The 27,666-nt window shown below is 40.2% G+C and overlaps 1 protein-coding gene across 1 annotated transcript in view; it reads right to left on the bottom strand.

Moving 5' to 3' along the window:
- Positions 1 to 27,666, bottom strand: part of LOC146563613 (furin-like protease kpc-1) — a 213,829-nt gene that overhangs the window by 47,251 nt on the left and 138,912 nt on the right. The window contains exons 10-12 of the mRNA XM_085290827.1: positions 24,900 to 25,115; positions 24,150 to 24,253; positions 7,797 to 7,910 (exon numbers count right to left, since the gene is read on the bottom strand). Coding sequence (XP_085146953.1) covers positions 7,797 to 7,910; positions 24,150 to 24,253; positions 24,900 to 25,115 — 434 coding nt within the window. The remainder of the gene's footprint in view (positions 1 to 7,796; positions 7,911 to 24,149; positions 24,254 to 24,899; positions 25,116 to 27,666) is intronic.

Genomic DNA, 27,666 nt, shown 5'->3' with positions numbered 1-27,666 from the left:
CTGTTTTCCCTCCGAAGAGGGAAGGTTATGACAAAATTATGTTTTACTGTTCCTGGATCCGACCACGATGTAGAAATCTTTCATGAAACAGGCTCGTTGGAGGTCAGAGCCTTTAGAAGGGAGGACAGACAGAGAAATATGTATGTGTATGCATGTAAAAGTGTGCGTACTGTTCATGTCGGGTGATTTTCAAAACCACGGCAGAAGCCTTAAAAACAAAAAGAATAGCTCTTCCAGTTGCTGAGGGAAGAGTGACCTAATTACTCTGTTGTTTATTACTGCAGAGCTCTGATTTATGTCCCCGGGCTGATGGAATTTCAACACTGAGTCTTCCTCGTCAATAACGACACATTCTTTCTGTATTTGATTACGCAAACACACACAGCCCTGCACAATGATCCATTGCGACACACCTAATACACAAAAAGGCACGCGAGGTCTCATACATCAACGCAGTCACTCTTTCACTTTTTCTGGCTCCTCGCGACAGGCCCAGACTCATTTGCATCCTTAATTGTGTTGTAATGTACTTTTAATTTGAAAATGGAGGCAATTAATTATTTTGATATGGAACAAAATGCCGCAAATGTAAACATTCTAATAGTTCTCCATGAACAGAGTATCATTTTTCAAAAGAGGGATTGAATCTTATCTCATTTTTTAATGCCACAGTTTTTTCCCTCGTTTTTTTTAAAGACACCATTTCACCACTCATGCATTCTCCTTGATATTCACTTTGGGTTTTTTTGCAACCGGGGCAGCGTTTCTTTGATCTATTCCACCACTGTTATTTTCTATCTCAATCTCCCACAGGATAATTACTGTAGTTTCACCTATGCTATCAGAAGAGATTAAATGAAATTAAGCCCGTCTGGACGCTCTGCTTGTTCTCCGTACGTCATCCCTCTGCTGCAGACTCTCCTCCTTCTATTTCTAGGTTAGAGAGGCTTCGAGTGGAGATGTGAAACGCAGATTTGTTGCTGTGTTTTTTTTCTTCCCTTCGCAGACCATGTGATCAATAGGTGTCAATGTTCAAAGACTACAGAGCAACGCCAGAGGAGAGGAAAGGAAAGGAGAGAAGAGGGAGATCCATTTGTAGAGTTCCTAGAAAAAAAACCTGACAAATTCACTCCCTCAGTCTGATAAACTCAGCACGGAGAGAGACAGGATGGATGCGTGTTATTCCTTTTTCGTCTTTTCACCCATTTCCATCACCTTTCTTTCCCTCTCCCCTCTCAGACTCATACACACAGTTTTTTTTGTCCTTTTATATCTCTATTCCCCCCAACACCCCCCCCACTCTCGCTTCTGATTCTCCTGAGGGTGCTGGGAGCCGGCTGACATCACAGCCGGCCCGGCAACAACCTATAAATTATGAGTGACAAGTCTTTGGACCAATAAAAGCACCACCATATTTCATGCACAGTAAATCTGATTGCAGATTGCTGTGGCGTGTGGCGGCTGACATGTTTATTGTCGTCATGGCAGTGGGAGCAGAGGGTGGAGAGGCGGAGGGTGGTGGGTCGCTCCCCAACATCAGAGTTGTTTTTTTGTTGCTTTTTACAAAAGCTCCCAGTCTATATGGAGGTCAAACAGATGGGAACTCTAGGATGCGTGCGACCCATTCCACCCACCCAACGCCCCACCAAATCCCCCAACACACACACATCAATGCCAACTCACCCAACATCTATAAGGAAGCTATTTTTCCTGCAGCTTTAACAAAGCCATGCAGTCGATGCTTTCTCTGCAGCCATCTGTCCCCAATCCGCACATGCTCCCAACAAAACTTTTAAAGAGGTTACATCCAGCAACTCTGATTTTCCTCAATTAAAGCGAAAGCTAACTTTTTGAAAGAAGAAATAATGTTCTGCTCTGTTGTTTGCGTTTTGTGTCCATCCTGCGAACACCGTCTCGCTCTGACGGATCAGTAATCCTCTGCTGTACAGCCTCTAACTATTGATGCTGTTTGATTAATGTTTGCTAAAAACTGCACTTCAAAGCTGTTATTTGAATCTTCACAAGAAACTCGAGTTTGCGACAGATTGGCGCTGACAGCACGACAAAGTCAGTCATTATTTAGAGGACTAACATGCTGATTTCGGTAACAAAATGAAACTTTTGGACAATAAGAAAAATATTTCTTGATTTTAGAGGAACAGGCATCAGCTGAAAGACACGGATCTGCATGAATACTGTGCAGTTTCAGTTTCTCTTTCCCCTCAACCCTAAACTTGCCGTGGCAGATGGCTGCCCCTACCTGAGCCTGGTTCTGCTGACTTCCAGTTAAAAGTGAGTTTTTCCTTCCCGCTGTCGCTAAGTACTCATTTTTTGCCAGGACAACATTTTGGGACTAAATTATAAGGAAGCGATGTGTAAAAAAATGTAATTTCTATTAGTAGATTACAGTTATTTATCTATTACTTAGTTATTTTGTTGTAGTGTGAATGGCCATGGAGGAAAACTTAAGAAAACAGTTTTCCCAAATCTATGCCCTTTTCACATGTTCCAAAGCCTTCCACTCAGTGACACTTCTGCTAAAGGGAGCTGTGTAACTGTTGGGATTGGGTCTTACCTTATAATACCTTAAGGTAAGGTCTTACCTTACCTTTATCTTAATATCAAGTGCCTTTGGGCTACTGTTTTTTGAGTTGGTGCCATATAACTAACAGTGAATTGAATTTCTACAACATAGCATTGTTGCTTACTCCTAAAGTGGCCCTATACTTTTTTCTTATGTCTGTCCTATGCATGTCTAGGGGCTGGTCATTGTAAATATGATCAAAGCTTTAAATAATTGGGCCAGCAGATTCGAATGTAGTCCCTGTGAACCATAAGCTCTGGCTTCAGATTGCTCTAAACACTCAGTTTCAGACAGTTTTTTCTACACTCTATGGTGTCAGTGACAGCAGATACCCTTAATTTGGTCTCCTTATACATACAACTGCTCTTCAGACCTGCTATTTATGAAGGTGAGCCAATGAGACAAAGCTTGTTTCAGACAGTGGATGAACTAAACGAAACAAGGACGAGTACAAAGATTATACATAAGAATAAATAAGGATTATTTACACTAAGAATCATGCAAGTTCCACTAGTTGAGTCCAAAAAGATTTAAAGTTGAAATTAGTATAACAGATCTACTTTATGTCTGTCCAAAGCCTACTTTTAGAAACATAATTCTGTACAGTTGGACTATTTTATGGTAATAATATTATTAATAACGAAAACACACTCTGCTCTTTATCATTTTCTTCTTGATTTTATTTAAGCCATCTTCTTCTCAGGACCTCAAGTACTAATGAAAGCATCTCTTGTCTAACCTCATACAGCGACGCGCTTCAGGACTGTCTTTAATTTTCTTAAACCTGGATCCTCTTGTTACAGATATCACATTTAATCTTTAATGTATTGCAACAACCTTATTGATGGTAAGTGACCCTGTGCTTGTGGCACTGCCTGGTCCACCCGTCCTGACGCATGTAATAAACCATTCTTTATAATTAGTGTGGCCGCTGCAGTATGATCAGGGCATTACAAGTCCTCTGCCATAGCCCCTAAATGGGCAGATTTCAACAGATGCCCGCTGGTGTGATCGGCATCATTATATTTTAATTAATCCATTCTTCTCACAGCAACACAGTAATTACAATCTATTTTATGACATGGCATGCTGCGAAAGAGGGGATGGAAGAGAGAAATAAGAAAGGAGTGAGCGAGAATAACAGCGAGCAAAAAGGGAAAAGGAGAGGAGAGGAATGTTGAGGAAAAAAAACTACAAAGAGAGGCGAGGAGTGTAAGTTACACCAAAGATGAAGAGAAGCAAGTTTAAGGTGAGTGAGACGGTGAGGAGGGAAAAGCATCACTAACACTATGACTGATTACCGGTATGTCATCGCCTGGCAGACACTGTGAAAGCATTGTAAAACCGTTTATGGGATGTCTAGAAGAGCATGGGTTTCTCTCTCGCTCGCTCGCTCTGGTTCTACACTGAGAGAGAGAGAGAGAAGCTCCAGTCCCTCCAGCCTGTGTCTGTAAATCACTGCAGGTACGGACACTCAGACACGCTGTGGGTGTGATAATAACATTAGAGGATTACAATGACACTCCTCCCCGGACAAGATCACCTGTCTCAACTGTCATAAAACAGACTGCTGCTTTTTGTGGTTGAAGCACTTTATATATGAGGAGAGTGTGGAGGTGTGAGCACAGACAAAAGTGGTGTGTATGTGTGTGTGCGCGCATGTGGAAACAGCATCAGTGGATAGGTAGTAGAAGTCTGGTTGTTATGTTAACACCTGAGTACTAAGGTTAAACAGATAAAATGTTAATATGTGTTAATGTGTTTGGAGATTTTCTCTTACTTATATTTTTTTATCAAGCCAGAGGCTATATGTGGTTATTGCTCCCAGTCCACAGTGAAGGCTTCAGCCTGCCTTGTTTGCAGTGTCACACATCAGGTCACTGCTAGAGGTTAACTCTCAGATATAAACTGTACATAAAAGATGGACACTGCTCCCGGGCATTGCAAGTGAAGCCAACAGGGGACTGCATAGGGGTGACTACTTTGGTTCAGAATAGGTTGAGATGTTTTTACACCAGTGGTGTTTAATCGGTTTAAATCAGGTTTGTTTTCCCCCTTTGGTGTGGATCTTTTGCCCAGCTTGACAAGCTGGACATGATGCTGCTACTCAACCTTCTTGTCAGTGTTTCCAAGAGGTCACTTGTGCTGTTGCAGTACAAAAAAAAAAAATCCCCAGTGGTTGGTTAAGTATATTCCCCAAAGAGCACAAACATAAAAGACATGCTAGTAAAACTATTGACAAGACTATCAATACTCAATGAATCAAAAGGAGCTTAAAAGAAGATCTGTAATCACTCACCTGACTGCTTTCCCAGATGTTCAGCTGTTAGACTGTTCTTTGCATCACCTCCACATTCCCACACTATCAAACTCAATGCTGACATCATTACACTAGTCCAATCATCTTCTTGCCCACCTTCATTGAGCCAATGAGCCTCCACTCTATGTGCTTTAAATCTCAGCGCTCTTCCAACATTCTCCCTTTCAGAATATCACCTGTGCAACCCACCTCCTCCTCATTTCTGCCTTACTCGAGTATCTCAAAGCTCCATCCAAGCCGCCACCACCACCAACATCTAGCTTTCAGGGGAGTCATTTCCTAAACCCTATCACCATTGGGGTTCTGTTCTGCCACGATGGGTCATCGGAGCCTAACCACTTAATAGATTAATTCATTTCTCTAATATAGCTCAATAGATTCAGTGGCCAACATAAGTATCTATAACGCCCCAGACTAAATAGAGACTGACAAATTTGCAGGATGTGCCCTTCTAAATATAGCAGTTTCAAAGTTTTAGTGATGTTTTCAATGGTTAAGAAAAAATTATAGTTCATAGGTATAATTAATGGAATCCTACTTTTTATAAATCTGCCCATAAAACTTCCTTTATGCTCTAAATATTTTATCTTGCTGTATTATATTTTACGCCTACAAGATGCCATGAAGCATACAGCACAGGTGTAACGTAATTGAAAGATTATCTTTATTATCGGCACAAGCAACATATATCCTACAAAGCAGCAGCTGATGGTTCATCTGCATTTTTTATCTGTTATTTACAATTGAGGCAAAAAGTCACCAGTAATAACTGTAATTAATTAAAATTATTCAATCCCAGGCAGTAGGAGATAATGATTTTGAACTACTTTGCTTTTCAGCAGTAAAAACAAGTATTTAGAAATGAAGGAATACTGCTGAATTTCTGAATTCACAAATATGCAGAAAAAGGTCAGAAAGTTTCAAATATGACTGTTACACAACAGCAGCACAAACTTTTAAGTCGAAATTGTGACGTTTTTAGTACCTTTGACAGCAGCTACAACTTCTCATTATACAACGTTGCCCGCAGTAATTTGATATCAACTTTTAGTAACTGAAACTACGTCACTAATCGTTCACACTACAAATTCCAAAATACTGATACTGCCAGTGCTACCCCTCAGTCTCCTAGTAGATGTACGAATGGTATAAATTTGGAGAGCCCAGATGACATCTCTTTGGAGTTATCATGTTCAGAAGATTTTCAGAAAACTTGACCTCTAACCTTGAGGTCAAGGTCATTTTTAGGAGATGCACTTATGGTATCAAATTGAAAACCTCCCTGAGGTTTCTTCCTGTTAAAAGGCAGATTTTCCTTCCTGCTTTCACCAAGTGCTTATTCAAAGGGGCCCTTCTGATTGTTTGGGGTTTCTCTGTATTACTGTAGGGTTTTCATCTTACAATGTAAAGTGCCTTGAGGCAACTGTTACTGGGATTTGGTGCTATATAAACAGAACTGAATTGATTTGAAATGAATTTAATGAAATTATTTGGCCAGATGACTTTTCACATTTTAGTTAAATAAAATATTTGTTACATAGGCAAATATTGGAGAGTGAGAATATTTACAGATAAAGCGACTGTACAATTCATCTGCCACAGGAGATGCACAAAACTATTTAAATCATTCAGTGGATATATGATGTCATCTGTTTTTCCTATTGGATATTTATTTGAAGTTCGGTAATTATGGGCTATTGCCAGAAATATTTATAGTGATGCTGGCAAGCAGAATGTAATTAGTTAATCATTGAATACAAATTATTGTTGATGCTAAATTCGAGATATTGTGTTCACGAGAATGGGACAAACAACCTGAAAACAGTGAGAGAGCTGAGTGAGTCATTGTTGGCAGCTGATGTCAACAGTTATAATAACCCTTTTTTAAAAATAAAAAACATAAAAAGGAGGTATAAGGCAATGAGGTGCAAGTGAGGTCAGAGGAGGTGAGGGAGGCGTTGTCTCCTGTTGCTGTTGCAGCAGATGAGTCATCTACAAGCTGAGGTTCATGAACAAGAGAGCACTTGTGCTAGCCAATCGAGCTCAGAGGTTCTGAAGTGGTTTTGTATTATATAAACATCATGAAGGGAAACCATTTCCATATGATTATACAGAAGAAAAAGACAACATTTGCCTTTTGTCTATCTACATATAAAATAAACTGACTAAGAAACATTTTATAATCTAATCAGGAGGCGAAGAGAAGAGGAGGAGACAGCAGAGCAGATAAGGAGTGTCACAGAGAGATGAGACACCAAAAAGAGCTCCTGGAGAGGTGAAGAAGAGGAGGGTATCAGATAGATAACACACAGAGTTAACGCAGTTTGTCACAGTTCATTTTCGTCACAGCTCAAACAGGGCCGTTGTCGCACAAGAGAAACAGAAGCTCGGGAGATCCGGATTGGTCGATTTTATTTTGAAGTATTGGCAACGTACAGTCAAGCCTATGACTGCTTTATTTACATCACGGCTATAATTCTTCTGTTCTCCTCTTACTGTTGGAAATAAACATGACAATGAAGATGAAAGGGAAGTTAGACTGCACTTGTTTTGTTTTTTACACTTTATGCTAGGGAACCATCTTAGGAACCTTTACTACATTCATTGTACTCATATATACGCTCAAAAATTTATTGGGTGAAAATCTAAAAAATTTCAGGGCTGGGCAGAGCCATCCCCACCCACCACCAAATATTTCAAGGTCCTTACGACGCCCATGGGGGTTATATTTTTGCAATTTTTCTTGGACTGGAGAAATGATTTTATAAAGTCTGTGCTGTCTGCACAACCTTAGTTTACAAGTAAGCTAAGTAGGCGAGATGCTGGCAGACTGCTGGGACTAATCCCAGTGGTAACGCCACATGTTTGTGTTGCATGCATGTTTTACGGTACCTATGGTGAACATGGTATCCTGCTGCATTGATGTTCCAGCCAGGCTCTTTAGGGTCGGGGATCTTTGCTGTCTTGGCGATCAGATGCTGAACATCCCTCCACGTCAGCTCAGGACTAGGGCAAGAGACATAAAACAGAATATCATCAAACGCATCTTTCCTTTCGGCCTGTGTTCTACACCGACTGAAACCACAGAGGAAACACTTCAACTCTGCGTGATACTCTGAAAAGAGACCTGCAGGGAGCTCAGCGCTCCAGTCTTGTGCAGAAAAAAGCTGGAGGACGGTTTTATGGGGTGTACAACACACTTTATCAGGCCCACATGTAAAGCTTGCACTGTATTAATGCAAAGGTTTATTGATACATAAACTGCCGCGATGAGACGCTGCCATACCTTTAATAGCAGGTCCTCTAGACATAAAAGCACCTACTTAAAGTCAAGCTTACATTTTTAATAATGGTGTCACTAAAAACTGTGAATCCAACAAAGAATATATGAGACTTTAACAAAAGAGCCAAGAGAGTCGAATGTAGAAAAAATCTTCTTTTTAATCCCGGGCAGGGGAATTCTAATGGAGCGGACTCAAGTGTCATGTCAAGCAATATACTAATGGAATCCAATTAAGACCTTTAAACTGTGCAGAGAGCTGGAGGATATTAGCTCAGTTTTCTATAACAAAAGACCAAAGGGTCGTCAATGAGGGCTTTTTCAGGATATAAAAAGCATAAAGGAAATTGGGTTTTTCTGCTTTATCCACTCATTATTGTTCCCTAAGAAAATGACTTGAATGGAGCATAAGAAAACCGCTTGGCTACCCATTCTGAACACCTTTTCTTTTTTTTCCCTGTTCCTGAGGAGAAACGCTTCTGCTGTGTGCCTCAACATCTGTACACAGGCACTCATTTCTCCAGTACAGAAGGATAGAAGGAAGGTAATTAAAGGTATACTACACAGCTAATTTCTCCCATCATTAATGATAAAACTGCAACACATCATGCATGCATCCGGCTCCGCGCTAAGGTGTAACGTCTCAGTCAACGGCGAAATCTGCACTAAGACGTGGAGATTTAAAAAAAAAAAAAAAGGCCTTTGGAAAGTAAAAGGGGGAAGAAACCCACAAGTAGCCTCTTCATTATTGTGCGGCTGGGTGTTAGACATCTTGGGAAATATCAGGCGCAGATGTAAACAGATGTATTCCATTCACGTATTTGAAAAAAATAAAGCAGAACAAAAGCGGGGAGAGAAGCTTTCATTAGCAGCATAAAACAAAACCCTGGCAAGCAGCACGAACAAGCAGCTAAAACAACATGATAGGAATAATACCAGTAACACTAATAATAGACGGATAGAATGAAACAAAACACAACGCACAAACAATTATTTTAAGCTTTGATTTCAAAGGGATTGGACTGTGCACGTGTGTGCGTGGGGTGGTGTGTAAGCTTTGTACTTTTGAACTGTTGCTGCTCACCGCGTGCATGCGTGTGTGTCTGTGCGCGAGTGTGCGGTCTGTATTATATATTAGCGGCAGCAGCGTGATTCCGATGTGTGCACTCCCCCACCTCTATCATCAGCACCACCACCACCACCATCACCCCTCTGGTGGAATCAGAGAAAGCCCCGCGGCCCCGGCTGGTTTGCATAAAGCAAACAAAATTAAATTTGCTTTGCTAAATCAAAGCATGTATGGTATTCCAAGCTGCTCTCTCTGGGACAAATTACTTCAAACGGCCTCCTTTGTATCATAACAGAATAAAAAAAAGAAAAAATCAGCCCAATCAGCGGCTCTCCAAAACTCTCGACTCGGGAATTAATTATTGAACCGAGGGCTTTTCTCTCTCCTAGCAGTCAGCGACACAGATCTATTTATTTTGGAAAAGTCGTTTTGCTCTTAAAAACACACTGTTGGCTGAGAGCGCAGTGCTGCTATCTCCCTCTCTTTCTCTCCCGCTCTCTCTCTCTTTCGCAGTGTTTTCACTCCTCTTTGCAGCACAGCCCCTGAAGGGACGTGTGAATAGGTTTAGGCCACGAAATTAATATGAAAACCCCACGACCAGCATCCGCCATAGTGCTGGTTAAACAGAACTATTGCTTATGCTGTAATGGACTTAAGATGAACTGAGCTGTTAACTTGTGAGGTTTATTTCAGACAGAGGTGGCTGGGTTTTTTTCGCTGCAGGAGCTCTTTGTAGGAATGCTAGATGTGCGTTTCTTTCTTTCCACTGCTTTTAGTTTAGTTGCCACAAGTTCAAAGCACTATTAAAGTAGAACAATACAAGTTAATTATGGTTTCTAAACTAAGTTTTGCCAACATCTCTAGTAAATCCACTAATTATTTATGACATCCTAGATGTATTTATATTTTTGACCACCTATTGTATGGTGGAACAGTGGAGTAGTGGGTAGCACTGTTGCCTAGCAAAAGGTCCTGGGTTCAAATCCACCATCCACAGCCTTTATGTGTAGAGTTTGCATTTTTTCCCAGAGTCTGTGTAGATTCTTCCTGGGTACTCTGGCTTAATCCCACAGTCCACAGTTAGTGGTGTTAGGTTCAACTGGTGATTCTAAACGGGCCATAGGTGTGAATGTGATTATTGGTGCCTCTCTGTGTTGGCAACCTGTCTAAGTTGTCCCCTATCACCCTATAGCAGCTCCAGCCTCCTCGTGACACTGAACTGAATAAGTGGGAGAAAAGGGATGGATGGATGCAGCCAGTCTCACACGTAGAGTTTAACCAAAAACATTTGTGGGAAAACATTGTCTAAAGTTGAAATGCATCAAGTAGCAGCAACATGGTAAAGTCTAAGGGGGATTCTTTTTGAAGCTGTTACTATTTTGTATTTTTAGTGCGCTTAGAAAAGCATTTAACTGCAGACTGACTGCTACTGCAGTGAGTAAATGTCATATCTGGTTTGATGCCATTTAACAGCACTATTACCAATGTACATTTTGGCGCATCCCCACCAGAAATGCGATCAGCTATTATCTACAAATGTCATATACGAAATCAAAAAAGCACAGATAAAACCGTTACTCGTGCTAGCTTGCAAAACAGGCTGCAGTAGATGTTTATAGTGAAGGACTAGGTGGTGAAATACAATAGCTGTCAAGGTAGCAGCAATATGCTGTTTCATCTCTGGACTCATCACATACTGTTCCTGCCTAGAAACCTTTCTGGTCATACTTTAATGCAACAGGTACCATGATAGCATCCCATTCTTTTTGATGTACCTTTATCATTATTTCCAGCATGCACGGCACTGTTTACCATTTTACCATACAGAAAGCAGGTGATTACATGAAAATCAGCCAGAAGACGGGCGTCCTGTCTGGGACATGATTATAAACTGAAATTTTACTTTTGTTTATAACTTGAATTTTCAGTCACTATTTGGGGAGTGAAGATACCACATTTCATTATTAAGTTTAAAAAACAAAGCTCTCTTTCACAGCATTAACTGCTTATTATAAGAAAACATCTCCAATCTGCAAGTTTTGTTGTCACAGTTAAATGTTCCACATCAGTAAAAACACCAGCAGGGCACTTTTTCCTTGGAGCCTCATGGTGTCCATTTCAGATATAGAGGGACTCCTATTGAACTCTGTCTGACTATAGAGTTTATATTACACTTCGGAAACACCAGCTGTGTTAGAACATGATGCTGACCCTGACCAAGCAACAGAGTGTCCTGATTTGGGACTGAGAACTGATTGACTGTTGTTTGCTAGGCAGATACCAAAGCTCTCCAGTTAACATACTTTCCTAAAGATTGTATTTGTAACTTTAACTCCGTCACAATGACTGCATGCACACAACACCAGCACTTACCTGATTCTACTGAAATGAACTAATCCCAACTTTTTTTTTCTTTTTAAATGCCGCTCTGACTTTAAGCCTTTAAGCTGAAATGTTTCGAAAAGAATGCTGGGATTACTTCTGCTGCACATAGGACAAACATATGACAACTCGTACACAACAAACTAAGAAAATACGTGTTTCCTGTCATGGATTATCTTACTCTGTCGAAGCTGTTTTCACTAGTGTGAAATTATAATTGCTGACAGCGTCGTCTTCTGTGAGCTAAACTGCGACATTCGGAATAGAGGAGCCGAGTGATCGCTGGTCTGCTGGGGCAGAGTTCGGCTGTATACGAGCAGCCCCTCAAACCCTAACAGCCGTCATCTCCTCGCCAAGGCTCACAAAGCAGCACAGCAGCCATCACAGTGAGCACACAACTGTTTACAAATCCCCAGTTAATAGGATCAGGCCTCATTGACTGGGCCGCTTCGATGTGTCTGATGTAATCTATTAGCTGTATGATAGTCAGTGTCTCAGTCCAATCGATAAACCTGGGCCTCCATATTGCTCCACTGTGGACTGTTACTCCTCTTTAGTGCTGCTTAGAATGCAGGCTTAGTGGCTATAAAAAGTGTGTGCTTGTGCGTGTGTCTGTGTGTATGCTTACCTACTTATTCTTGTATTTTAGATACAATACGCACTTGTATGAAATTTTGAGTTTTTTAGTATTTTTGCTGTAAAACACAGCTGATGTGAAACAGTTAAAAATGTTAATTGTGCCGCATTTCAAAGCATTAAGGGAAGAAACGAGACACATTTGTGTGTTTTGTGTAATAACATTGACACTAAACATGTATAACAAACATGCATCTACACACAGGTGTAATACTCTACCATACAACAGTCCATATGTGTGTCTGAATGTGGCTTTACTGTACGTGGAGTGTCTGGGAGTGCATGTTCATGCGTGTGCGCGCTGTGTTTTTGTGCGCAAGTGTGTCTGTAGCTGGTATAACTGGGTTTCCAATTAAGTTGAACCACAGGCTGGATCAATGCTAGTCCTCTGTGTGCAGGAATGAGAAGCCCTGGGCCCTCCGAGCATGCCCACGAATAATTTATCACTCACACTGGGCCCAGGCAGAGAGGAGGAGGAGGAGGAGAAGGACTGGCATGAGGAGAAGGAGACAGGGAGCGTGAGGACAAAGTGTCCAGCCCGGAGAGAGAACGGCAAATATGGGCAATCGAGGAGACAGAAAGATGGAGGGGTGAAGAAAGCAAGAGAGAGCAAGACCCAGAGGAAAACAATGTCAGCTCTCGATCATTTAGAAGCATTACTCTCCACTATTTTTTTTTCTTCCAGTAAACAAGCATTGAAAATGAAATACTGTAGGGAGCACAAGCTATGTAATTCTTTTAACCATACTTTCAAATGCTGTAAGCTGGAAAGAGAGAAGAAAAGATAAATAGAGCCATTATTTTACTGTCAGTTTTCCAAAAATCTGTCACTTTCATGTTCCCACAATATAAAGGAAAGTCTTGTTGATTTGACTATATATTTTTTTTGCATGATCAATCAATAATATTTTTACAACTCCCATCTGGGTTATGATTTACACAATTTTACAAATTTAGCTTAACACATTGTAACTTGTAATGATGTTTTTTATACTCCTCACCCTTATCATAAACATGAATGTCATGGTAAATTTGGGCCTTTATTACTTTTCTAACTGTTCTTTTTTCAAAGATAGAATTACTGTACAGTACAAATCTTTATGGATTTAAAAATTAATAACTGGGTTGGAAAATCATTTGGGATCTTCTTGAATCCAAGCAGGGTCAAATTTATGCATACATAGTCAAATATATCCAAACACACAAGGAGAATTATAGATGGAGTGGTCTTATGGAGCCATTTCTAAACAACGGCTAATTCCAATATCAAACAAGTAGAAATTATTCTGATTTGTTACCACTTTTCCCCAAAGAGGATCTAGAAGAAGACCTAAACTGTCACCCTTTGATGAGAGGAAATGAATTAGGATGTTAAGGAATGACTTTGGAACCACCGACGCTCAAGCCTGCCATGAACTGGAAGCTGTTGGAGCAGCTTTGCATCCCGTGTGTGAGTTTTGCATCGCCATAGACTGAGAAGATACCAACCACGAAAGAAGCCCCTGGTCCAACACCGACATCTTCAAGCTGAAGTGAAATTTGCAGCTCCCTACACGGACAAGCCAAAAGCCTTCTGGAGAAAATTATATGATCAGCTGAGACAAAGATTGAGCAGTTTGACCACAGGGACAAGACAAGTTTGGGGGAGTAAACGTGAGGCTTTCGAACCTGAGACCACTGTACCAACTATCAACCATGGTGGTGGTAGCATCATGCTCAGGCGCTAGTTTGCTTTCAGTACACAGGACAAAATGTGTGGAATAATAAAGGAGGAGGACTACGTCTGAAGTCCTCAACTTCACCTCAAATCAACAGCTAGACCAGGGATGTCGAATTCAAGGCATCGAGGGCCGGTGTCCAAATTTGGCCCGCAGCCTAATTACATTTGGCCCGCGAAGCCATACCAAATTATTATTAGAGCTGGCCTACTGGTATTATACAGCCAATATATATATTGTTTAGTATTAAGCTTTGCTTGTTCTATATTCAGTTTTTCAGCAAAATGTGTTTGAGTCCATAAGAAGAGATTTTTTTTCAATAAATATTAACGTTAGCCCGCGACCTTGTTCCAGTTTTGAATTTTGGCCCACTGTGTATTTGAGTTTGACACCCCTGTTTTAGATGAAACCCTGGGTCAACACACCTGAATCAAATGATTAGTTCAGGCCTCTGGAAAATTTCAAGACATGTTGAGGAGGTAATTTAGCCATATAAATCAGCTATGATGTATCAAGGACTAGAGATGGACCGATCCGATATTACGTATCGGTATCGGTCCGATACTGACCTAAATTACTGGATCGGATATCGGAGAAAAATAAAAAATGTAATCCGATCCATTAAATATCACGAAAGCACCTCACAAAACTTGCAACACACCGTAACTCACCTCAGAACGTTAGCACGTCGGAGCAGTATGCATCACGTGATAGAGCGGCTGTGGCATGCGGGACCTGTCGGTGGTCTGGATAGCATGTGGAGCTTCGCTAGCAACCCGGCATTTCATCTCCGACAAAGTTATCCCCGAGAGAAGTAAAGCAAGTGTGTAAGTCCATCTCTGAATGTTTGTAAAGGATTCCTGCGTTAAGCTTAACAAGCGACTGCCTCTCCTGCTGCTACTTCAATCATGAAACTGCTTAATGATCAGCTGATCGGCTTTTCTGTCGCGAGTCCGTGTCTCTAGTTTGTTTTTGGCCCACTTTGCACCAGAAAGAGGAAACCAGCGGCTGAACAACAGCAGCACATTTAAGCTTGATCAGCTGTTGTTAGAATTTATTTATTATTACTTTCTACTCGAGGATCTTTTTCTACGTAGCTGACGGCTGGTAACTGTGCAGGGGCGGATCTAGCAAAGTTTAGCCAGGGGGGCCGATAGGGCATTAACAGGGAAAAGGGGGCACAAAGACATACTTTTCTTTCTTATTCTCATTTAAAATGTCTAGCTTTTAATAAATAATTATCCGAATCTTACACCCAAAGTTTTAATTTGATGTAAAATGAATAGAAGTCAATTACTGTATATAGTGACTATTAAGTCTAATATATATACCCTAGTAAGCTATAGTACTTTTTCCTTTGGGAAGGTACCATCTGTGCAGTCTGCAATTTTGTTGAAGAAAGATGTTGAATCTATTTAATATTTCTTGAAAAATAATTGATTTCTGTGCATTTTTTTTCACACTGCATCAAATTAAGGTTGATTACGTTGATTAAGCATCATGAGGTGGAGTGTGAGGGGTGGTTCCCTATTTTTTATTTATTTTTGTTGTTGCTGGGAGTTGGAACCCTATTAGTTAGGTTGCTTAATATTTACGCTAAGTACTCTTTAAAATACCAGAATAGGGAGGATGGTGTAGGTTTAAGTTTATTAGATTGATCAGTATTGCTGAACTATGAAATTTTTTTTTTTTTGCATATAGGTATAACAGAATAGCTTTAGTGTAGTTGTTGTTTTAAACTTGAGTATGAACTTATACAAAATGCAGCAAGATATTTTTAAAAAAACAGTTTTGTTGATTAAAAAACACTATATCGGATTCATATCGGTATCGGCAGATATCCAAATTTATGATATCGGTATCGGTATCGGACATAAAAAAGTGGTATCGTGCCATCTCTATCAAGGACACATCTAAAACCTGCAGGACACCCGCCCTAGAGGCCTGGAGTTCGACATCTGTGAGCTAGACGGTTAAAACTTAAACACAATAAAGTGTTCCAAAAGGACAATGATCGCTGGCAGACATCAAACCTGGTTTTAGGATGGATAAAGCAGGCCAACCTTGAACTTCTGGCCTTCTCAAAACCCAACTTCAACCCTATTGAAAGTTTGTGGAGCATGCATGCGTGGACCACGACAGGAAATCAACCAATTTAAATGAACTACACCAATCACTACTGAATGTCTTATACTAAAATGGCTTCTTTCTCTCCAATTAAATTGGCTTGTAAGTTTTTGTGTGATCCTGCTGACAAACAGTCAGTCAAAGAAATGGCAATTATCACAATCTCCACCTCTGTTTATGCCTTGGTGGAAGAATTATAGTTGAGACACATTCAAATTTTGGCCTCATTTTGACCTCTGATGAAAACTAATGGGTTCACAAATGTGTGCATCAAATCTGTCAGTATATTTAGGTAGTAATTCATCTATCCTAAACCACAAAAGTCAATCTGAAAAATGGTGCTCAGTGTAAGACATTACATGGCTATCCACTCATTGGTGGTTGGGCTATTTCTCAATATAAACCTCAAATTGAAAACATGGCGAGTAGCCAAACATTAACCATTATCACCTCCATCTCTAAAGTAATAGGTTCCACTCCATCATGCATCCTAGACGTATTTGCAGCTGAAAGAGACTGAAGCATTTGCATGCACCCTGATGCTCGCTTTACAGAAGCTCTGCATGTGCGATTTTCCTGTTCTTTTCTTTTTATGTTAGCAGTAACTGAAGGAGAAATCACTAACAGTGGAGCTTGTTAGCCAGCAGGGTGTAATGTGCTGGTACAAGACGAGCAGCAGTTTAAACCTCACTGTCTCATCCCAGGCGGCACATCTTCTGCTTGGACACTTCGCATTAAGATCTGCAGAGCTACATCACAGCTCTAGTTGAAAAGCAGAGAAACTAACACACATGCAGATATAGATTTGCAGAGAAGCACAGAGCTGCCCACATAAACAAGCAAATGCACATAACAGGAGCAAAGTGCACACACACACACACACACACACACACACACACACACACACACACACACACACACACACACACACACACAAACACTGCTGAACAGTTACACACATATATATACACTGTCTCCACCCTGTGGAGTGTCAGAGTCCAATATTACCCCTGCCACTGTCTTTAGCTCATCTCTATTAATCTCACAGTAGCGAGGCGTGGACTGGCAAGAAGCTCCACGTCGCTCTGTAATCTTCTCTTAATGTGCTGCACTCTAAGCCTAAGTGAACCCATTTGGAGTGACTGTGAGCAGACTGAGATTCCTCCCATGTTATCTGAACAAGTGTTACTAATGGGTTTATCAATTAGGCAAAGTCCAATAACTGCATGCCCGCAATCTCCTTTAAACACACTCCACTAATGTCGCCCTGAGTTCTGTGGTTAATGGGTACATGTGTACACGTGTGTGCTTGTATGATTGCAAGAACCATGACCAGTGCGTATGTATGTCTGCATTTGTGTGATTTATACTTCTCTGTGTGTGCGCGCGAGTGTTTACGCCGCATAAACAGATGAGCGGCTAATATGCTTAACATGCATATTTGGATCTTTGCATAACAAGTTGGGGAATTATACTGTTCAATGTGTGTTTGCACATAAATAAAATCCTTTTACGTATAAAATTGTATCAAAGATATCTCTGTCTCTGTATTCATTGCTTCCTTTTCTAGTGTATAGTCAATATGTATATGCTCCCAGCTTTGAATATTGTATGTGCGATGTATGCATGCATATTTTCTAATGACCAACTCTTTAAATTGTGGGAAAATATATGAAGTATGTTGTTGTTGTTTTAAAGGTGTTAATAGTTAATTTTGTTTTCTCATTTCACAGTAATGTAACTTGATTAAAGTTAGTACACTGGTCATTATTTTTAGTCATGTAGAGGTGGCAATGTTGGTCTCTCAGTTAGTTACTCAGTTGGCTGGTTCAGACTGAAATATGAAAGGAACTATTTGGAAAAAAAGCTGGGTGTTTTTTATATAGTCATCAGCCAGCTTTTTCCTTTAGTCACACCATGACGACATTTTTGTGTCTGAGCAAACAGTATTCAAAGCGATACATAAAGCGTGGTACTCACATTCATGTTCCACTCAGACTGAACAGACTAGAGCACTGCATGATCGCAAAAAGCATGGCAGCCCAGAAAACAGATTAAATCCTCTCTGTTGCAAAACCTGTCAGTGATGTATGAATGAAATAAAGCTAAGAATGAATGTGACTCGCATGTTAAACAGCCAGGCTATCTAAGGTATCGTCTATAAGGCCAATGAGTTTTATAAGGATGTTAATCCCACACGTATCTTACAATATGTATAATAGCAGTATCGTCACATGTAGGTCATTAAAAAAATCCCCTCTTGCTGTGTATGTATTTGTAAGAGGGCATAGATGACACTAACCTTCGCTGGTAGGCATTAATATCGGCGATATCATTGCTGACGATTTGTGTATGTGTGTGTGTGTGTCTGTCTGTCTGTGCATGTGGCACACTGGTTAAGTAAAGACCAATTAGAGTGAGTGGATTCACTATTTTTATGTGCACCAATAAGAATACAGGCTGATTACCCCTTAACCCCCCAGAGAGAAGGTTTTATGTAATATTTGTCTTTTCAATTCAAAGGATACAGACAGAAAGAGAGAATACTGGAAAAGGGAAGATAATAAAGTATTCTAGAAAATGATGAACATGATTTTCATGTCCAAAGTGAAACTGTTATATTGCAGCTGATTAGACACATAATAATCATTTATTTGTGGTCTTTACCATAAGAACAATGATTTTCTTCTGTCTAAGCAACATTTATAAAAAGCCAGCTTTTCAGAAATATTATTATCCAAAGAAAATACACTAATAAAACAGCTGATCGAATGCCGTTATATTCCAGACGGATTCTATTATCAAAATTCAACATATGGCATGAATTTGCCATAAAGCACCTAGAGCTGCAATGCATTGATGGCTAAACTGCCCAAAGAGACAAAAGTGCTTAAGAGATTTTATAAGTTCTTACTTGAGCAAAGGGAGCTAAATGATAAAATTGATCTGATCTGATCTCAGAACAGGTATGACTCGGGTTAAAGAGGAGGCAATCCATCTTTCTAGACAGCCAAAATAGTCAACTTGAAATGGATGGACAGAAAGGTGGACAACTGCATGTCCAAACTAGGAGGTGGAATCACAGCAAAGCCCAATGTCCATCTCCTCGTGAGCAAATGGATAGACAGATTGATAAATGGACTGAGAGAAACAGAGATAAAGTGACAGACACGGTGATAAAGTGAACAAACACAGACAGAAAGACTGACAAACAGGATGAGTGAAGAATTGATTTGGTCTCATGGTTCACTGGACAGCTGTCAAAATGGATGGAGGGAGACGGATGGCAAAACAGGCAGACAGGCCAACATAGACACTGACACCTTGACACAGGAACAAGTTGAAGGCTATTCTGAAAGCACAGAAAGCAATCCATAGAAGCTTCTTTATATCAGTACTTAAGAGAGTGCATGACCGCAATGCCAGCAGAAAATCTTCTGTATTGCCAGTCTTGGTTTTTTTGACAGTCATGATCTCTTTTTTGAAAAAAAAAGATCACGACTCCAGGAAAACAATTAATCAATCATGAGGAGTGCAGTTTCAAGACAATTATAGGTGGAGATAACAGAGTGATTGACAGAGGCATAGAATCATTATTAGGCAGCAGTAATGGGTAGATTTTGTATCAATAACCCATTCAATATGTTCACAATGAGCCAATCTGCAAAAAAAGGTTTAAACTGATGGTATGTGTGTTAATAGTGGAGGTGACAGTTGAATCAAGGATTTGCCTCATATTATAAAGACTGACTGCAACTTGACACAAGCAGCTCTGTGCATTGTAATAAATACTTTGCTAACTTATACATATAGTGGTGTTAGCCAGCTTATGTTAGAGCCTCCTTCATACTCTATGAACTATGCATGTCTGTACCAGATTTCATAGGAATCTCTTCAGCACTAGTTGCGATATTTCAGAAGCACAGTGGTGTACCAACAGGCTAAACACTTTTAATCAACAGTCACGTGGCCAGCATCGCTCGGATGCCGAGACGCATAGTTTGTAGAGCTTGCCGTCTTTCTGCATAGTCGATCGTTGCAGACCTCCAAACTTCACGTGTCCTTTAGATTAGCTCAAGAACAGGTTCGTAGACAGGTTCATTGAAGGTGTTGCCATAGCTGAGCAGCTGCATCCAAGCCTAACATCACCGAGCACGATGCAAAGCATCAGATGCAGTGTGTAAAGGACGCCGCCACTGGACTCTAGGGCAGTGGAGATGTGGGCTCTGAAGTGAGGATTCACACTTTTCTGGGTTTGGTGTTTGCCAGGAAAACATTACTTGTGTGACCGCATTGTATCAAGTCCAGAGTTTGGTGGAGGGGGGATTATGGTGTGGGGTTGTTTTTCAGGAGCTTGGTTAAACCCCTTAGTGGAATGAATTCCTAATGCTTTGGCATATCAAGACAATTTTGATATTTCTTGCTCACAACTTTGTTTGGGGATGGCCCCTTATGACTGCGCACCAGTGTACAAAGCAAGGTCCATAAAGACAAGGAGGAGCAAATGTAGTGTGGAAGAACTGACTGGATTGCACAGAGTCCTGACATCAAAATGCCTTTGGGCATTCTCATGAAACATCAGTGTTTGACCTCACAAATGTGCTTCTGGGAAAGTGGTCAAAATTCCCATAAACACACTCCGAAACCTTGCGGAAAGCCTTCCCAGAGAGTTGAAGTAGTTAAAAAGGGTTGGTCAACATCCTATGGATGAAGAATGGGATGTGATGGCAATACAGTGTAAATACACATTACATACAAATTGTCTGCATATACTAAGGCACAGGAAGTTGTGGATGCTATACATTAGACAGGTTGTATCTGATTAATGAAGATAAAATAAAAATACTCTTGAATGTGCAAAAGTGAGCATAGTAGAATACATGGATTTGTGCGTCTGAGGGGAGAAAGAGTGAGACACAGAAAGAGCAAATGTGAGAAAGAGAGCAAGAAAGATATACAGAGAGAGTGAGAGAGAGGACCCAGTTCCATAAAGACGTGAGCAGAATGCAGTTGGTCTGAGCAAGAGAGGTGATATATAGTTTAGTCAGTAGCAGCGGGTCACGACAAAGCCTTTAACAGTAATGTCCTGGGAGTCGTCTCGCCCAGGGGACCCGCGCTCCATTTTACAGCCAAGCGACTGAGACTGAGAACGCTGCAACATGACAGCTGGAGCAGTAAAGCCGGCCTCTAGTACCATCTATAACATGAAGGAGGCGTAGACGCACCCGATACCACCACAAAACACCAGGCTCGAGGCCACACCGACAGCTGGCGAGTTAGGAGGGATGAAGAATAAGGGGGCTTGGGAAATTGTACGAAGTGGCAGGCAAGACAAAGGAGTGAGAAGAAGAAAAAAGAGTGAGGAGATAAATTTGCAGATTCAGACAAAGGCAAAAAACAAATGCGTAGGAGAAAATAATGATCTACATCAAAGGAGGGACCAAAATAACAAATAGAGGAAAAGGAAGAGAGTAAGGGGGGAAAAAGGTAGGAAAGGATCAGAGGTGTAGAATTTTAATGTAGAAAAACAAAACAGAACACTGTTTATATCTGTTTATGTGTTCCTTTTAGTCGTAAAATCATCCACTAAATGACTCTGTGAATTGTTAAAATCATTAATATAAAGTAAATAAATAACCCCAGCTTTGTTTTGAACGTTTAAACAGTGCAAACAGGCATTGTGAGACAAACTGTATCATATTTTATACAAAACTGATTCTATTATAATAGAAATAATGACTAACAAAATAAATGAAAAGAAGAAAAAAAACTGCTTGTTTGACATAAAGCTAAAAGTTTCACCTAACTGCACCAAACTTTAGCAATAATGATCCTATGTAGGGCTGGGCCATATCATACCATTCACAGTAATACCGGTATAATGTTGGGCAACGATAAGAAAATGAAATATCGCGACAGAATATGGGTAAAACGCGCATGCGCAATGCCTTTGTTTTCATACACAGATGGCGGAAAAAGCATGGCGGAGAATGAGAAGGGCGAAAGTGGATCGTTGAATGAAACGGATGAACCAGAATTGGTTTGTAAAACTGCTGCAACTTCAGTGGTGTGGAACTGGTTTAGTTTTCGTCCGTCAGATACACAACAAAGCACTATTTTTGGTAGAGCATGCTAGCGGGCTGTCGTTATTACCGTGTTGTTTGGAAAATACGGCACACTTAAAATCAATCCTTTGATTTTTCTAATAATCGACAGTGCCTTATGTATGGATTCTGGTTGTGTTTACTGACCTCGAAACGATTTCATGTGGAACACGGCGCTCGAAAATCTGTCAAATGTTTTAGTACGGCTTTGCAAAGCTACGAAGCCGCAAACGCTTGATGGATTGTCGGAGCATTACGGCTACCATAGTCAGGAGCCTCGCGGAGTGATACGTACTGTGCTTCAACATAATATTACCGTATTGTGTGTGTATAACCTCTTTTTAAGTTTTGTGGATATCATACATGGTTATGCTGAGGATATGTCGGCCAATCTCCACTGAAAATGCCTTTTGGTTAAACTGTCAGCAAGGAATTTGCACTGTTAAATTTTTATGTAACTTCAATGCACATAAAAAACAGCTGCTTGTTGAAGTGAAAATAGATTGATGTTTTTTTTTTGGGGGGGGGGGGGGTTGCACTAATAAAGTTGTGGAGTTGTAAAGTATTTTGTGTAGTGTCAATTATATCGTCAGTTATATCATTATCGCAAATTTTCAAATGTATATCAGGTCATATCGCCCTGCTCTAATCCTGTGTTTTTATTTTAGAATATTATGCATAAGGTCTTGAGACCATCTGGCCGTCACACCAACAACAATTTTTACTCCATTACTCAGCAGTTGTGAGATGGACCAGCCTATTTTCAAACATAAATACCGTAAAGTTTCACAATGTGTGTTCACAATGTTTGTGACGCACAAATACAGATAGAGACTGTCTATGCTATAGCAAGTGTCAAGACAACAATATTGGCTTTGTGAGATTTCCAAATGGTAAAGCAGTGCGTCTGCCACATACTAACATCAGCCAGCTAGCATATCTGCAAGGGCAATGTTTACACAAGCAAAAAATCCTAGTGTTAGCATGTTAGCATTTGCTAATTGGCAGTGAACTTTAAAAGAGGTTGTTAGCAATGCCTTTACCGATACTGAACAAATGCAGATGTTGGGTAAATGGATCACAACGTCATCAGGACATTCTGACTGGGCCTGGGCCTCTGTAAATCAGCATTCAGTTAAAATTTAAAGAGGCCTAGTCAGAGAAAATGTCCTCAAACAAAGGTCCGAAATATCATGCATTTCCATGCGCATGATAATTTAGTGTAATATATTTGAAAGTAGTCTAACAGTTTAATGTCTGTTTCCAGGGTTTTAACTGGTTTTAAAGTAAAATAAATAAAGTAGGATTCAACAATACGTCAATGTGTGCTGCTATTAATAAAATATTAAAGTAATAATAAAATGTTCTTTCCCTATTTTGAGTAAAATAATGTTTACAAGCAAAAATAAATAACATAGTTTTTGAACAATTAGTTTCTAGACAAAACTCTTCTTGCTCCCTATCTGTTTTCCTGACTTACTTCATCTGACTTCTGCATCTCAGAGTTTTCTGTTTTCACACATGCTCTGAATAAATGATTTCATTGGCTGAGTAGCATCATGTGGGATAAGTTAGAATGTACACGATTGGTCGGTGTAAATAACTTAACCCTTGCACAGATTAAAATAACCATACCGTAAATAATTATAAAAAATTTTCAAAATGTAGTAATATGTCTAGATCCGTAAATAAGAGCATCTGGGTCTGGACCGTGGTCTGCCTGTTGCTAACCTGAGCTATTGATGAACAAATCAGCAGTGAACATGTGACCTGCAGGGGGTGCTAAATGAAAGATCTGATGATCGCAGGTGTTATTAGGATTCACTATATAGGCAGCACAAAATTAATCCTACATAAATGAACACGATGTGAAATTCAATTTTATATCATTATTTGATTGTAGAATAAGTAGGAAGAAAAAAAACTCACTTTACTTCTAAGGCAAGAGCCAGAATCGCTGCAGCAATCGGAGCAGCACTGGATGTTCCTGGAAAGTGTGTGACACATCCATCACCAATGTTGGTCACAGTCACCTGGAGGAATCACAAAGGAACTAATTTTACATGATATATTATATTACATGTACCAGTATATATGCTGCAAAGGGGAGGTGCACGTGAGCTGTTTGCAGCTAATTAAGCCATTACTGGTTCCACACTATAGCAGCTACTGTGTCAACAGCGGTTCTTCTGTCATTAGAACACGTCAACACAATTTAACAGTAACAAAACAACTGCATTCTGGTCTAACCACCTTCTAATGTGAGGTGGTAAAGGGCAGACCTCCCTGCAGACGAGGGTGATATCACACTGATAAAATTGGCCTTTCTGTTTCTGTAGCTGGCGCTGGATTTGTTCCTGGCTTTTCAGTGTTACCTCCGCCATCAACACCTCTGCTTCTTCCTCTCTCTTTCTCAGCCACTACAGCCACGCTTTACCTCCAATTAACACTCGTTGGCTCCTGCGTGTCTGCATGTGTGTGCCCAGCAGTCACCTAGGTCATTTGGCAAGTCTCTATAAATACCACACCAGTGGCTGCTCTTTAACAGGCTTCTTACAGCTCACAGGAGCCAAAGATCAGGGCTGCTGGCACTGATGTGCACACATACACATACTGTATATACATTCATTAATGATAAATACTGTTGTTAGATGTGTTGGGAGGTACACACACACTAACCAAAGGTAATGAGCTTCCCACACTGGTCCCTGTCAGTGTGACGGCCATCACTCCAGGGCAGGGCTCTCCAAAGAAGGTGGGCTTCCCAGTTTGAGTGACGGCGCCGATGGCAATGTTGTAGATGGAGTTAACATATCCATCTGCACCGCAGTGGTCATGCTGCATTCCACCATTACCTGCCGCCCACACATAGATGCTGCCCTTCCCACCTCGGCCCTGAGAAAACAAACAGTGGGATGTCAAAGAGAATGAAAAAAAGAAAGATCTCACATACTAACAAAAAACTGTATTTATATCTAAAACAAACGTTGTCAACAAATGTTTTATTGGAAAAGCTGTTATTGTTTTATGTGTACAACATATGTAAGTCTTTCATAAAATATCTTTTAAGCTGTTTGCTTTGTAGCTATTTTGATGGGTTTTGTCATTTGCATCCCAACAAACTTTCCTTTAAATTCTAGCACTGAAAGCTAAAGCACAATGCAAGCTTTACAATAACATACTGTTACTCCAGCTATGTGGTAGTAGTACTGTTTTTATTTTTCCTATCATAATGTAACATGGACAGTTTGTTCCTGTAATATGTATTATCATTTTATATGTATAAAAACCCATGTACCCTGAATTCAGACTAGTCTTTCTTGCACTTTTTTATATACATGGTAAAGGGAATACTGCATTCACAACACACTCTGATGATGAAACTAGCCAGATGTGATAAATTGCTACAACAATCTACAAAAGTCATAGGAGTCCATTGCTGGCTTATGCTAGCTTGGCTTTTTGTGAAAAGTTGTTCTCAAAAAATGCAAAAAAAATTTCAGTCTTGATGTTTTCCAACAAGAAAAGGCTAAAACCAAGATTCTTACAGTTCTCAAGAGAATGCAGCAGGAGGGAAAATGTCATGGTTTGATCCAGAATATGAAGCTGTATCCCGATCGCATACGTACATATTTCAAGATGTCAACTGGGAACGTTTGAGCTCTTGTTCCCAGAGTTGGGACAACATCTGAGGAGTCAGAGAAATCATTCCAGAGAGCCATGACCCAGACCAGTGTCTAGCTGTGTGTCTAAGTTAAAACAATATTATTTTACCATTTTTATATTCTGTACTGGTGCAAAGTTTGAGCTATGAGTGCACTTTTTCCGGCTGAAAAAATGAATGCCGCAGATTCATTCAGCAAACTCACGTAGTCAAAATATTCTCACAAAACTTTACGTGTCTGGTGTTTAAAGGCCTTAGCAGAACCCAGTGTAATGAAAATACCATCACATTATAATGAGATTATGTGCTGCTTACTGCCCAACTGTCCATGGTCCAACCCACATGGTCCCTTGAGTTGCTACATTTTATGTCTTCTTTTTGGTGTTGTCGCATCCTGTGCTAAATTTAGGTCTTTTTAATGCAACATTTTTAATGCCTCATGAGGCGACTAAAATTTTCCTCAAATACTATTTTTTCCTCAAAGGCATCAGCACATGAACCTTCACAAAGGACAGTGTAAGGAGCAGCTCTCACAGGGCATCACTAAGACCAAAACAACTCAAAGCTGAAGCAGTGAAGAATAAATTAAGAAATATATTTTCTGTGGTGTCCACTTGATCTTGAAAGCCAGTACACCACTGAAACTCAGGCTCATTAACTTGTGAAAAAAATGCTGAAACTGAGGGACAGCTAGTAATTTAGTTCTTTTTTTAGAAAGAGCTTGTGGAAAAGGGGAAACATTTGAAACAAAAGGCCTCATCCAGATTCAAACCAGGAAGTTACCATTATCATCCTTAACCCTTAGTTTGCTAAAAGAGCACACTTTTACTGCAATATTGTCTTCAGAGGATGATAATCCTTTTTAAGAACCCAAAACATTGAGGAACCAGGATTAAAGTTACTCACATATGCTTGAAAATCAGTAAGCAAACCGTGTTTTGAACATTTTATCATAGAACTGTGTTTCCAGAGTCAAGAGTGAAGTTGTGCTTAAATTCTGTTCTTCGATCTTGGTTTATGGCACCAAAAAAACTGTAGTGCAGCAGCTGTATAAACATTTCTTGTGCTGTTTACTGAAGCTTAAAACTAAGACTTGTGCAAATAAATCCTTTACTGGCTTAGAAATTAGACTTACCGCTGAAGAGAATAACATTTCAGCTAAATTATGAATTGGTGATACTGGACATTGACGTTGTTGCCTTGGTGACAGGCACTTTCAAAGGAAATATAATTAAAAGCAGTTTTCTACTTTTCCAGAGCGGTAAAGAAGTAGCGAAACAGAGAAAACCAGAGCACATGGAAGATGTGAACAGGAAACACAGAATCTAATAACAGCAGTGCAATCTACAAGTACCCAAGAAGAAGTTTGACTGAGACAAGAGAAGATGTAGCCTCTAGCGCTATAAAAAGACGTGAAGCCAGTGGGCAAGTATCTTAACCCTGCATTATTATTCATTGCCACCAGGGGGGCAAAACCTGTGGTTTGGTCTCATGGAAATCTATGGAAAACCAACTCTCTGTCCTGATCTCTATAAACACTTTCCTGATTAGTTTATGGGTTATGGGCTCCTAAATTTGGGTTATCTACATATTAGAAAGGAGAATTGTCCAGGGTATGACATGTCAGTCACAAGTCATTAGCCAATGAGAGTGCAGCTTCACAGTCACCGTGCTTGTCACATCTGGTTTCAAAATACCAAGATGGTGACTGTGAAAATGCTCATGTGAAGGATTCAAAACTGGATGTTACAAACCAGCGAGCAACGCCATGATCGCTATATC

Source organism: Mchenga conophoros, linkage group LG11 (assembly GCF_057382185.1).
Source record: "Mchenga conophoros isolate Kocher_MC1m ecotype Shallow Benthic linkage group LG11, M_conophoros_male_GT1.1, whole genome shotgun sequence".
Taxonomy (NCBI): domain Eukaryota; kingdom Metazoa; phylum Chordata; class Actinopteri; order Cichliformes; family Cichlidae; genus Mchenga; species Mchenga conophoros.
This window is presented reverse-complemented; position numbering and strand designations above follow the sequence as displayed.